Here is a 13,806-nt window from a genome sequence, read left to right on the forward strand (position 1 = left end):
CGCTGTCACTTTCCTTTACGTCACATGCACTTTCATATCATTAAATGTTCCTCAAAAACCTGGCCTGGACGGCCTAGGGAGCCACAGTATGTCCAGTCGGGGGCCCAGTGGCCACCAAGGCCTTCAGACAACACAGCATCCATGTACATAAGGCTTGTGCACATGATCACTTCTCTACAGCAAATGCACACACACAGAACTGTGCAGACGAGGGACACACATTCTAAACGCTCCAGACAGACTGTGCACCTGCCCTTCCTCTACAGTAAAGAACCCTCGTGGGCAGGAAGCCTGACCTCAGCGCTTTGGGGAGTAAGTTCAGCTCTCCATCAGGGAGCACAGTGCTCTCACAGAAAGAGACTGAGCTCTAAGGGACCTCATTCTGGGTTTCAAAGGCATCACTGCCCAGCCAGCAACAGCAGTAGGAGCCCCTCCAAGTCCCCTAAAATTTGAGTTAAGGACAAGGCCTCTGTTTATCTTTAAAATAGGTCATCAACTGATTTTCCAGGTTGCAGGCAATTCGGCGAGGACAGGATAATCTTTTCAGTAAGTAGTGGTGGAAGGCGTGAATAGCTGTGTGCAGAACAGTGAGCCTCACCCTGATCTCACGGCATATGTGGAGATGAACACAAAAGGATCACAGACCTGCCATAAGAGCTAAACCTATAAACTTCTATAAGACAACATAGAAGGGTGCTGGGAATACTGGACAGCCACAGGCAAAAGAATGAAACTGGACCACTATCTATACCATACACCAAAATTAACCTAAAATGGATTAAACACTTGAACGTAAGACCAGGAACCATAAAGCTCCTAGAAGAAAATATAAGTAGTAATAAGCTCCTTGCCATCAGTCCTAGTGATGATTTTTTGAAATCTGACACCAAAAACAATAGAAGCAAAAAGAAACAAGAGGAACTGCATCACCTGAGCAGTTTCTGCACAGCAGAGGGAACCAGCAACAAAATGAAAGGCAGCCTATTAAATGGGAAAAGATACTGCAAATCATATATCTGATAAGGGGTTAATATCCGAAATATACAGAGAACTCATACAACTCAATAGCAAAGAAACTACCCTATTAAAAAAATAGATAGAGGGGCTTCCCTGGTGGCGCAGTGGTTAGGAATCCACCTGCCAGTGCAGAGGACACGGGTTTGAGCCCTGGTCTGGGAAGATCCCACATGCCGCGGAGCAACTAAGCCCGCAAGCCACAACTATTAGCCTACGTGCCACAACTACTGAAGCCCACGCGCCTAGAGCCACTGCTCCACAACAAGAGAAGCCTGTGCACCACAATGAAGAGTAGCCCCTGCTCGCCGCAACTAGCGAAAAGCCCGCGTGCAGCAACAAAGACCCAACACAGCCAAAAAAATAAATTAAAACTTTCTAAAAAGTTAAAAAGAAGAAAGAAGACAACATAGGAGAAAATCTTCATGACCTCAGGTTTCACAAAGATTTCTTCAACGGAATACAAAAAGCATGAACTCAAAAATTCAATAAATTGGACCTCACCAAAATTAAAAACTTACGCTCTTCAAAAGACACTATTAATCAAAATGAAACGGCAAGCCACAGACTATAAGAGAAAATATTCACAACACACCCCACAAAGGACTTGTACCAGAATATATATGGAACTCACAAAACTCACTAAGAAAAAGATAGACAATAATGAATGGGCAAAAGCCTTGCACAGACACTTCTGAGAAGATATACAAATGGCCCACGCACCTGAAGAAAGCATAATCGACAGCATCCTCCACCAGAGAATACAAGTTAAAACTACAATGAGGTACCACCTCCCACACATCACAGTGGCTAAACTGAAGAGACTGACACCACCAAGTGTTGGCGAGGATGCAGAGCAACCAGAACTCTCGGATGCCGCTGGTGGGGAGAGGTGGTGCCTCCAACTGTGCTTAACTCCACAGGAAAGCCCAACACTGACAGTGGGCCCGCATGTCCACTCCTGGGTACCTACCAGGAAGTCAGTCTCCCTCCTGGCCCAGTGCCAAGGCCCAAGACCCTTCCAGAAGAGCGCCTGCTCTACCTGTGCTCTGGCCCAGATGGCACACTACCTGCACTTTTGGGCCCCTGGCTTTTGCCGTATCATCCCTGCAAGCGCCCCACCACTGCCAGGCTGTGCGGGGCCTCAGTCGGGCACCTCGGTTGTTCCCCATCTCTGCCCCCAGCATGCCAAGCGCCACCCCCAAGCCCCTCACCTCATAGTCCTTCTGCAGCAGCACCGTGTGGGTGAGGCTCTTGTCCAGGCACAGTGCTGCGAGCTTCCGGCAGGTGCGCCGGACGTTCAGGATCAAGTCTATGCTGGGGACGTGGCTCAGGATGTGCAGGAGGATCTCGTCCGAGAAGCCCAGGAGGTGGGCACCATCTGCCACCGCGGCTGCTGCAGGGGGCACATCGCCGGCGCTGGCTGCGTCCTGAAAACAAGGGGCATCAAATTCCACGGGATCCCCCAGGGTGGCCCTCAGGCAAGGGAAGCCTTCACCACAGTCCATGGGGAAGAAGAGGCTGTTACCAAAAACCTTAACTGCAGATTAAAGAGTCCCCAACATTCTCCGAAAGCCCCTTTCAATCTGCACACCAGGATCGCTCTTCAAAAGTGACAGATTTGAAGGCTTCCCTGGTGGCACAGTGGTTGAGAGTCCGCCTGCCGATGCAGGGGACACGGGTTCGTGCCCCAGCCCAGGAGGATCCCACATGCCGCGGAGCGGCTGGGCCCGTGAGCCATGGCCGCTGAGCCTGCGTGTCCGGAGCCTGTGCTCCACAACGGGAGAGGCCACAACAGTGAGAGGCCCGCGTACCACAAAAAAAAAAGTAACAGATTTGAAATTTAAGAGAGATTTTTCCTACTGAAGGTCTCCAGACAAGTCTGGCAGGTTTCCAACTCAACTCATGACCATCGGCGAGGCTGTCCATTTGTAAAAGCTGCTATTCTGCCCCCACCTGCTCTGCCCCTAATGGCAGGCTGTATTAAAACATCCTTGGGCTGGTGAATTCCATCAAGAAACAATGATAATTGGTCTTCACCAATAACAACGGTGCCTTCACCTCCAGGGTTGCTCTGATGGGTAATGAGTTACCATTATGTGTATGATACGTGTATCAGCTCTTCAGGACAGCGCTGGATGCAAATGAGAAAATGAAACTATGAGGCCCTAATAAATAAGAAACAGCACCTACCAGACCAATGACATTTTTAAATCTCAAGATTCGTAACAAACAATAGGAACGGCACAACTTCTCTCCACTTATCAGACTTCCTGGTTAGAAATCCACGTTGGGGGCTTCCCTGGTGGCGCAATGGTTGAGAATCTGCCTGCCAGTGCAGGGGACACGGGTTCGAGCCCTGGTCCGGGAAGATTTCACATACCACGGAGCAACTAAGTCCGTGCACCACAGCTACTGAGCCTGCGCTCTAGAGCCCGCGAGCCACAACTACTGAAGCCCCCGCACGTAGAGACTGTGCTCTGCAACAAAAGAAGCCACCACAACGAGAAGCCTGCGCACCGCAACAAAGAGTAGCCCCCGCTCACCGTAACTAGAGGAAGCCCGCGTGCAGCAATGAAGACCCAACACAGCCAAAAATAAAATAAATAAAAGAAAAAAAAAAAAGAAAGAAATCCATGTTGGTATTTCCAGTAAGATGTCCACTCATCTTACTGTTTCATTCTGCTTTTGCAAATATCTACAGAAGGTTTTCTGCCCTAATGTGGGCTTCCCATCTTACTGATCAGTGCCTGTACAACCGAGACAAAGAGGGGAGAGACCTATGTCAGTGTGCCGTGGAATCCCCAAATCAAGGCCAAAGGAACTGGGGTGCTCTAAGAAAAGCCCACGGTGGGCAGGAATCCCTGTATCTTCCCAACACCTCCTGAAGGGCCCCTCCTGCCTTAAACGTCCTCACTGACGGGGTGCCTCTCTGACACTCCCAGGAGGGAGAGCACCCAGAACTATTTCTACTGCCTTTTCCAGTGATTCTGTCTACGAGCCCCGCCTCCTCTGTCCTCCCTCTTTTTCCATACATATTTGCATGGATGGAAGCCTCCAGGCTTGGAAAGCCCTGCTGCTGCCATGGCAACCGTTAAGTCCAGGGAGGAAGGGCCTGTCTGCACACCCCACACAGGCACCAGGGGTTTCCCGGGAACTATGACTGCGACACCCCTCCAGCCTCTGCATCTGGCCGAGCCCTTGCCAGGACGGGAAAGGTTTCCCCGATTACTGCCCACCCTTTCAACAGCATCGGCCCCTCCCACTCACCCTTCTTCCTGAGAGGCAGTAGCCAGACTTGCCTTCCCTTCCCTCCTTCCTTCCGAAGTGCCCTCAATCCTGTCTCCCTCCTCCCACCTTTACAGGGGCAGAAAGCAGCCATCAGACCCAGCTCCATAGCTGCCCCGGGTCACTGTATCCTGGGGTCTAGTGTTTTGAACCATACGTGACTTTCCTGACAAATTTCCCAGACGCAATCATCTGGGATCATCCCAGACACCTGTTAAAAAATCAGCTTCCCAGGCCACATCCTAGACCTAGGGACTCTATCTCCTGAGAGAGAGGCTGGGCCCAGGGGCAATCCTTATCAGGCAAGCTTGGTATACAGGGCTCCTGGGCACAAGTGGGAAGAGCTGGGCCTGAATTCCACCGAGCAGCCTGAGGCTGACCCCTTCTGATGCCCAATTCGCGGATTTATCAAAGTAAGAACACCACTGCAGAGCAAAGAGAACACAGGGCAAGACACTCCCAGAAACTCCAGCATCATATCATTTCCAGTTACAGTATGGAATACTGAATTTCTCTCAAAACCACCTAGAAATTACATGAATTAAAAAAAACAAAACAAAACAGGAGGTGAGCTGAAGCTTCCTCCGTCCAGTCTCAGCACCCCCGACGCGATCACCTTCTCCACATGCTGTGCCCCAGTGCTGTCCTTAGGCCAGCACCCCCTGTCCTGGGACAGGCGTTCAGGGCAGCAGGTCTGGACGAGAGGAGCAGCCGCCCGGGCAGCACGTCAGATTGGTTCCCCCACCCCCGGCCCCGGTCTCCCGACCGCCAAGCCTGGGAGGCCCAGTCGTGCTGGGTTTGCAACAGTTGAGTCTTTTCCCTGGAATGGAGGCTTCATTTCTAAGTCCGTGTACCTTCCCCTCAGGAAAGGCAGCGAATTCTGCAGAGGTAACAGCAAATAGGGGGCCGCCACCAGAAGGGAAGGAGGAGGCCTCCGAGCTTCTTCACCTCCGAGCGGGGGGGTGTGAGTAGCCCCCGCTCACCACAACTAGAGAAAGCCGGTGCACAGCAACAAAGACACGATGCAGCCAAAAATAAATAAATAAAATAAATAATGATTTTTTTAAAAAAGAAATAGAAAAAAAATGGGCAATGAGTACATAGAGGGAAGTTCATTACAACATCCTTTTGCAAGTGTGTGGAATTTTACATTTTACTTTTTTTTTTTTTTTTTTTGCGGTACGGGGGCCTCTCACCGTTGTGGCCTCTCCCATTGTAGAACACAGGTTCCGGACGCGTAGGCCCAGCGGCCATGGCCCACGGGCCCAGCCGCTCCGCGGCACATGGGATCTTCCCGGACCAGGGCACGAACCCGCGTCCCCTGCACCAGCAGGCAGACCCTCAACCACCGCGCCACCAGGGAAGCCCTACATTTTACTTTTGTTTTTGGTTTTTTTGATCACAGGAGTGACCTGAGGGATGCTTCTCACATTGCCCCTCTTCTTAAGCCTCTGCTTCTCCAGTTGGCATTTTCTGGAATGTCCCCTGTCCCACGGCACTCAGGCCTCCAAGCCTTTGCACAAGCTGCCCCCTCCACCCAACGTGCCACGGAACTTCAGCTCAAAGGCTCCGTCCCCAGGAAGCCCTTCCAGCATCCCCCAGACACATTTAACTCACCTTCTCCTCCACTGCCGCCCCAGCTTACCCTCCCCGCCCCCCTCCAGCCTCCAGCCTCATCAGGTGAACTGTACTGGTTTGTTGCTTGCCCGTCTCCTCCCTAGGCCAGGAATGGCTCCTGAACAGGGATCACTTTCTAATGCCCAAGGGAAAGAGCCATTGAACTGGGTGTCAACAAACCACGGCTTCAGAATCTTTTGAAGAGCTATTAAAAACGCAGAGCCCGACTCCTCAGAAACTCAGGGAGCAGTCCTAGACATCTGCATTTTAAGCCCAGCAAGGACCCTCAAAATTAGACCCCCCCACTCTGAAATCAGAGAGGGGATGGTGGCACAACCTCGTGAATATATTTTAAAACCACTGCATTATACACTTTAAAAGTAAACTTTGGGACCTCCCTGGGAGCCCAGTGGTTATGACTTCGTGCTTCCATTCATTGCCAGGGGCGTGAGTTCGATCCCTGGTCAAGGAACTAAGATCCTGCATACCACACGGTGCAGCCAAAAATTTTAAAAAACTGAAAAAAATAAAATAAAATAAAAGTGTAAATTTTACAGTATGTTAATTGTATTTCAGTCAATCAATCAATCAATAATTAGACTGTCCCAGGGACTTCCCTGGTGGCACAGAGGTTAAAAATCCACCTGCCAATGCAAGGGACACGGGTTCAAGCCCTGGTCTGGGAAGATCCCACATGCCGTGGAGCCACTAAGCCCGTGCGCCACAACTACTGAGCCTGCGTTCTAGAGCCCTCGAGCCACACCCACTAAGCCTGTGTGCCACAACTACTGAGCCTGCACTCTAGAGCCCGCGAGCGACACCCACTGAGCCTGTGTGCCACAACTACTGAAGACTGCACGCCTAGAGCCCGTGCTCCGCAACAAGAGAAGCCACCACAATGAGAAGCCCGTGCACCACAACGAAGAGTAGCCCCCGGTAACCGCAACTAGAGAAAAGGCTACATGCAGCAACAAAGACCCAACACAACCAAAAATTAAAAAATAAATTTATAAAAAATTTAAAAAAATTTTAAATAATTAGACCGTCCCAGAGAAAGGGACCTTGATCATGTCCAGGATAGAGCAAGAGTCTCCCTCTCTCCTCTCAAGCCAAAAGACCCTCACGATTGGCCAAGAGGCCTCACTGGTCAGGGTCCCGACATCTGATTCAAGGAACAGCGGGGCCTTTGCGCCAGGACCCCGTAAGACCAAGGTGCCAGACAGCCCCCCCGCCCAAGCACACGCGACTAACGGGAATCTGCTAACACAGCCAGGCTATACCCCCAGGATTCTTCCTGGGGGAGCTGGTACTCTCTGGCCCTTCAATCCTACTACCAGCGAACAGGTGGGCCCCACACCTTCCCCCTCAATCAAGGGGCCACTTCCGAGCCAAATCCGCTTCCAATGAAGAACAGCTGTCGGCAACCCCAGCCGCCTCCCACGCACTCCTGCCGAACCCGCTCCTGCTAGCCGGAGCACGAGCAAGCCCGCAAGGCTTAGGGAATACGCTCGACGGTCTGAGTCCCGGACCACAGGTATAAATACAGGTGCACACAGGTACACAAACAGGTAGCTGGGAATCAACAAAAGGAAAGACCCTAGTCACTGTCCGGATCCCCCATTTCCTGGTCTACAGAGAAAATACCCTGCACCCCATTACAGGAACTCGGTGGGTTTCTCCGTCGGACCCAGATTTGTGGAGCACTGGGGAAGAAATTCTGGGTGAGTCACAAGTCTCCCAGGTGAAATGGATTTTCTTCCACCACCCCCCAAGTCACACAACAAGCAGGCTCAGAGGAAAGTGGGCTGGACTGAAACCGAACGTTCAGCGACACAGGATGGGATGGGATGGGAAGGGAAGTGGGCAGGGAGGAGGAACGTCTCAGAGCTCCAAGGGCTGAGCCAAGGCACAGGGGCATGGGAAGAGGGCCTGGGAGACCTAGAGGGGCTGGAAACTCTGGGGAAGACGGGAGAGGGGGTGAAGTCTGCCGATCAGGAATGCGGGACTGGCAAACGCATGGAAAACCGAAAGTTGAGAGAGCTTATGCCCTCGGATACAGGATAAGGTCCTAGGGGCCGGGATGGGTCAAGGAGGGGGGATGGGGTAAGGGGCAAGGGGCAAGTGGCAAGGCCAGAGCAGGGATGGGAAGGACGGGGCGAGGCCAAGGCCAGGGTCGGGGCAGGAAGGACCAAGCCAGGCCGACGCCAGGGTCGGAGTGAGGGCCGCGGCGGCGGTCAGGATGGGAAGCTGAGAGCCAGCCGAGGTCAGGACGGGAAGGATGGAACGGGAAAGGGAGCGAGACGGAAAGGACGCAGGGAAACCGGAGTCGGGGTGGGGAGGACCGAGCGGGACCAAAGCCGCCGGGCAGGGAGGAGAGTAGAGACAGGCGCCTGCCGTACCTCTCCGATGCTGGCCATGTCGAGGGCGGGACGAGCCGCTGCCGCCGGAGCCACAGCTCCGGCGCCTCCCGCCTGGCTGGCCAGGGATGCTCAAAGCCGGCGCGTCAGAGGCTCCACAGAGACCCGGGGCAGGGGCGGGCCGCTCTCTACTTCCGGCGCCCGCCGATACGCACTTCCGCTATCTCGCGGGCGAGTCCCGCGCGGCCACCATGTTGGGTGCGGCGCGCAGCCAAGGACCCGGTAGGGCTGGGTAGAGCGCGGGCATCCTGGCCGGGGGGCCGCACTTGCTCTCCGAAGTCATGTCCCGCTCCTCTGCTCTCTGCACGCCCCTTTCCAGCCACACAGGCCCTCTCTTGCCGGCCCAGCACTCTCCTGACTCTAGGCCTTTGCATTTGCCGGTCCCAGTGCCTGCAATGTTCAGAAACCACCTGTCAGAGAGCCGGTCCCTGACCCCCTTGCAGAAAATAGCATCACCCCCTCCCCATCCTCGCAAACACACACCTAACCTAACAAATAACCTTATCCTCTGTTATTTTTCTCCATAACTCTTTGCACTATCTGATCTACTGTACCTTTTTTTTTTTTTCCTGTCCTCCCCAATAAACTGTAAACGCCCTGTACCTAGAAAGCTCCCTGACATGGGCGCTGAATAAATATTTTCTGGGTAAATTAATGTATGGATGATATGCTCTCACCTGTAACCTTTTGCGTTTATAAATCATTTACTAATAAAAATTTGTGGGGAAGAAAGAACTGGATGTGAATACTAGAAGTCAGAAATGAAGTTGAGGCTTCCCTGGTGGCGCAGTGATTGGGAATCCGCCTGCCAACGCAGGGAACACGGGCTCGAGCCCTGGTCCAGGAAGATCCCACATGCCCGCGGAGCAACTAAGTCCGTGCGCCACGAGTGCTGAGCCTGCGCTCTAGAGCCCGCGAGCTGCAACTACTGAAGCCCACATGCCTAGAGCCCGTCCACCGCAATGAGAAGCAGCCCCAGCTCTCCGCAACTAGAGAAAACCCCTGCACAGCAATGGAGACCCAACGCAGCTAAAACTAACTAAATTTATTAAAAAAAAAAAAAAGAAGAAGAAGATGTTGACTGGGCCATGCTCCCACCAAAGACTCAAGGGAAGAATCCTTCCTTGATTTTTTAATATATTTTTAAAATTTATTTATTTTATTTATTTATTTTTGGCTGTGTTGGGTCTTTGTCGCTGTGCACGGGCTTTCTCTAGTTGCGGTGAGCAGGGGCTACTCTCGTTGCGGTGCACAGGCTTATTGCGGTGACTTCTCTTGTTGCAGAGCAGGGGCCCTAGGCACGTGGGCTTCAGTAGTTGTGGCTCATGGGCTTCAGTAGTTGTGGTGCAAGGGCTCAGTAGTTGTGGCTCGCGGGCTGTAGAGCGCAGGCTCAGTAGTTGGGGTGCACAGGCTTAGTTGCTCCTCAGCATGCAGGGTCTTCCCGGACCAGGGCTCGAACCCGCGTACCCTGCGTTGGCAGGCAGATTCTTAACCACTGTGCCACCAGGGAAGCCCTCTTCCTTGATTCTTTTAGGTTGTGGAGGTTGCCAGCAATCCTTGGAATTCCTTGGCTTGTGGCCACATACTCCAAGTTCTGCCTCTGGGGCCATCTTCACTTTTTGCACGTGTGTGTATCCTCTCCTCTCCTCTTTTTTTTTTTTTTTTTTTTTTGGCCACGCCGCTGGGGCTTATGGGATCTTACTTCCCCAACCAGGGACTGAACCCTGGGCCCACAGCAGTTAAAGCACTGAGTCCTAACCACTGGACTGCCAGGGAATTCCCGCTCCTCTTCTTATAAAGACACCAGTCATGATGAATTTAAGATCCACCCTAGGCCAGTATGACCTCATCTTAACTAATGACACCTGCAAAGATCTTGTTTCCAAATAAGGTCACATTCTGAGATTCCAGGTGAACCTGAATCTTTGGGGGACACTATTCAACCCAGTACATCAAGCTTCATATCAGACTCTCCCTGGGCCTCATTTCCCTCCCACCTCACCAGGTTGAGCCAGTTTGTATCCAGAGAACTCTGGTGGCTCCAACTGTGGGCAGACCACCATGGGAACAGGCACAGCTCATGGTTAGGTCAAAGGTTAGGAGCCACTTGAGGCAAACACGTGTTAATGGGGTTTCCACTGTTTTTTGTTTACTATCAAAACCTCAACAATGAAGCCCAACTCTGACTCAGGCAGGCATCTGGGGGTTTCACAGAGGCCCAGGTTCTCCTGACTCCCTGACCCATTCCTTTCCTTCCCCTATAAGCCATAATCAGGTATGTCTCTCATTGTGGCACATGTGTTTATTTTCCCTCCCCCACTAGAACAGGGCATGGCTGCAGCAGACCCTTGATCAACATTTGTCAAATCGATTATTGATGAAATGAGATTATGCAGGTACTGTCCAGCAGAGAGGAGTTATTCAATACACGGAAGCTGTAACCTCTACCACTCTTACTCTTTCTAATGAGGAAGGAGTCTCACATTTCTTGGGCATCCCCAATTCTGAGGAACATTTGAGTTGGAAATCACTGAGTGTGGGGCTGGGGAGTCAGCCCCAGTGCCTCACTGCTCTCACTCTGTCACAAGCCTTTCCAGGTTTCGGTGACACTTCCTCACAGCGTCCACCGAGAAGTGTAGGTGAATGGATAAATGAACTGTAGTCCATCTGAACCGTGGAATAGCAGTCAACACTATAAAGAAATGGGCTATCAAGCCATGAAAAGACATGGAGGAGGGACTTCCCTGGTGGCACAGTGGTAAGAATCTCCCTGCCAACGCAGGGGACACAGGTTCAAGCCCCAGTCCAGGAAGATCCCACATGCTGTGGAGCAACTAAGCCTGTGCGCCACAACTACTGAGCCTGCGCTCTACAGCCCACGAGCCACAACTGCTGAGGCCCGTGTGCCTAGAGCCCATGTTCTGCAGCGAGAAGCCACCGCAATGAGAAGCACGCGTACTGCAACGAAGAGCAGCCCGCGCTCGCTGCAACTAGAGAAAGCCTGCGAGCAGCAACGCAGACCCAACGCAGCCAAAAATAAGTAAATAAATAAATAAAAATTTTAAAATAATAAAAAATAAATTAATTTTTTAAAAAAGACATGGAGGAAACTTAAATGCATATTACTGAGTGAAAGAAGCCAATCTGAAAAAGCTACATACTTTACGATCCCAACTACATGACATTCTGGAAAAGGCAAAAATTATGGAGATAATAAAAAGGTCAGCAGTTGCCAGGACTCAGGGAGACCAGGCCAGGGAGGAATGGGCAGAGCACAGAGTATTTTCAGGGCAGTGAAACTGCTCTGTATGATACTGTAATGGTGGATCCCTGTCCAAACCCGTATAATGTAAACACCAAGGGTGAGCTCCAAGGTAAATTACAGGTGATACCACGTGTCAATGTAGGTTTCATCAGCGGTAACACATGTACCACTCTACTCTGCTCTCAGGCTCTAGTGGGGATGTTGATGGTGGAGGAGGTTATGCAAGCCGGGGATGTATGGGAAATCTCAGTACCTTCCTCTCAATTTTGCTGTGAACCTAAAACTGCTCTAAAAATTAAATTTGATTACCTTTGAAATATGTACATCTGACCTGCTCACTCCTGAAGGCGCTCCCTCCGCCTTTGCCTGTGCTGTTGCCTCTGTCAGGTGGCTCTCAGCCCAACTCTGACTCATTGCTCAACATCCCGTCCACAGAAAACCTTCCCCTCCTCCCGACCAGGTCACTGTTCCATTATTCTCTGTCGCCATTCCTCCAAGTATTTCTTGAAGGCATTTATCCCAGTGGATAATTAAGAGCCATCAGTATGAGTTTTTGGTCCACATCTGTCCTCCCACCAGTCCGGTGCCATCCACTAGAATTTTCTACAAGGTTGAGAATGTTCCTTACCTGTGCTGTCCAATGGGCACTTGAAATGTGACTTGTGCAACTGAAGAACTGAATTCTTAATTGTAATTAACATAAATATAAACAGCCATGTGTGGCTCGTGGCCCCCTAGGGGACAGTGCAGCAAGACGGGAAGCCCTGGGAAGCCCCGGGCAGTCCAGTGGTTAGGGCTCCGCGTTTTTACTGCCGAGGGCCCAGATTGGATCCTAGTTGGAGAACTAAAATCCCACAAGCCATGTGATGCAGTGGGGAAAAAAAAAAAAAAAGACTGGCAGCCCTATGAGGGCAGGGACAATGTCGCAATACTACTGCTGAACCCCCTCCCTCTAGAACTGCGTGGCCGCTTGAAATGTAAGTTGAATGATGAATAAGGTGAATGTGTGAATGAAGGCGCCAACCGTGGCCCTGAATGATCCCGAGTCCCTTGGGTGATTCCAGGCTAGAGGGTGAGTTCCAATCCTGCCACTGGCCCCTCAGCGCTGCCTCACAGCCCCAGGTCCCCCCAAAGAAGATGACCGGCCTGCAACAGTGCCACCACGAGCATCCGAGCATCCTCCCTGTGTCCTCACTGCTGGGATCCAGGAAGACACGTCAGGATGAAGGGAACGACGCAGGGTTCTGAGCCCCCGCACTTACCAAGACTCCCCTCCCCTCAGGGCACCTGTTAGGGTGCAGTTGCCTCCAGGCAGGAGGTGCTTCACAGAGGAGCGACCTTCCAGCGAGAGACGTTTCAGCTGCTTAAGAAGGTGAACCTCAGGCGGTCAGAGCGGCCTCACGGGGGAGCCAGCCACCTGAGAAAGCAAGGAGCCTCCTGGCCCAGGGCTGAGGTGGCTCAGGGTCAGAGTGGAGAAGCCGAAGTTCTGTAAAACAAGAGGACGGTTGTGTTGGGCTGAACCTTGCCTCTCCTGGCCCGTTGCCCTGTTGGGCTTCACAGGTATTAGGGTCAAATTCCAGCTTCCTCACTTACAAGATGGGTAACCTGGGGCCAGCGCACCTGTCCTCCCTGAGCCTCAGTTTCCTAATCTGTAAGATGGGTGCTGAGAGGAAGGCAGCAGGTAATGCAGCACCCTCTGGCTTAGCCCAGATGATCAGCCCAGCTGTGGCCCCGGGAGGAAGGGAGCAGCACCTAAAGGGTCAAGTGTGTGTCTCCTTTCAAAGGAAAAGACTGAGGGAGCACCTGCTCACAGCACCCCTCCAGCTGTTACTGACATTCCCATTTCTCAGATGGGCATGTGGACAGTAACGTGACTTCCCAGGGCCACATAGAAAAGACGCATAGCCCCATCCACCCTCCCATTCATCCCCGGGCCTCTGCCTGAGACATGCACACCCACACTTCCACCTGCCCAAGCGACTGTCGTGTGGCCAGCTCCCGCACCCCTCCCACAGGAAGCCGTCTGAAAAAGCCTCCTGATCAAGAGCCGCGGATGCCCCCATCCCCCCATCAGCCAGGTTTATGGTCCTTTATTACCTTATTTATTGGAAAAAGGCAAAATGATGATTGCTAAAAAAAAAAAAAAAAAATGATGATTGCTTTTTTCCTTTTTTTTTAACCTGTATTTCTTAGGTTTTTTTCAGC

At 51.9% G+C, this 13,806-nt stretch overlaps 1 protein-coding gene across 4 annotated transcripts in view; it reads right to left on the bottom strand.

The window, feature by feature from the left end:
* The window catches only part of FBXL18 (F-box and leucine rich repeat protein 18), a 46,428-nt gene extending 37,252 nt beyond the window's left edge, over positions 1–9,176 (bottom strand). For all 4 annotated transcript variants that reach the window (XM_027125692.1, XM_027125691.1, XM_027125694.1 and 1 more), the window contains exons 1-2: positions 8,319–9,176; positions 2,229–2,444 (exon numbers count right to left, since the gene is read on the bottom strand). In XM_027125692.1, the coding sequence (XP_026981493.1) occupies positions 2,229–2,444; positions 8,319–8,336 (234 nt within the window). In that variant the 5' untranslated portion in view covers positions 8,337–9,176. The remainder of the gene's footprint in view (positions 1–2,228; positions 2,445–8,318) is intronic.
* Positions 9,177–13,806: the final 4,630 nt, after the last annotated feature.

This window comes from Aethalodelphis obliquidens, unplaced genomic scaffold (assembly GCF_003676395.1).
Source record: "Aethalodelphis obliquidens isolate GAN/ISIS:26980383/991018 unplaced genomic scaffold, ASM367639v1 scaffold30, whole genome shotgun sequence".
NCBI classification, from domain to species: Eukaryota; Metazoa; Chordata; class Mammalia; order Artiodactyla; family Delphinidae; genus Aethalodelphis; species Aethalodelphis obliquidens.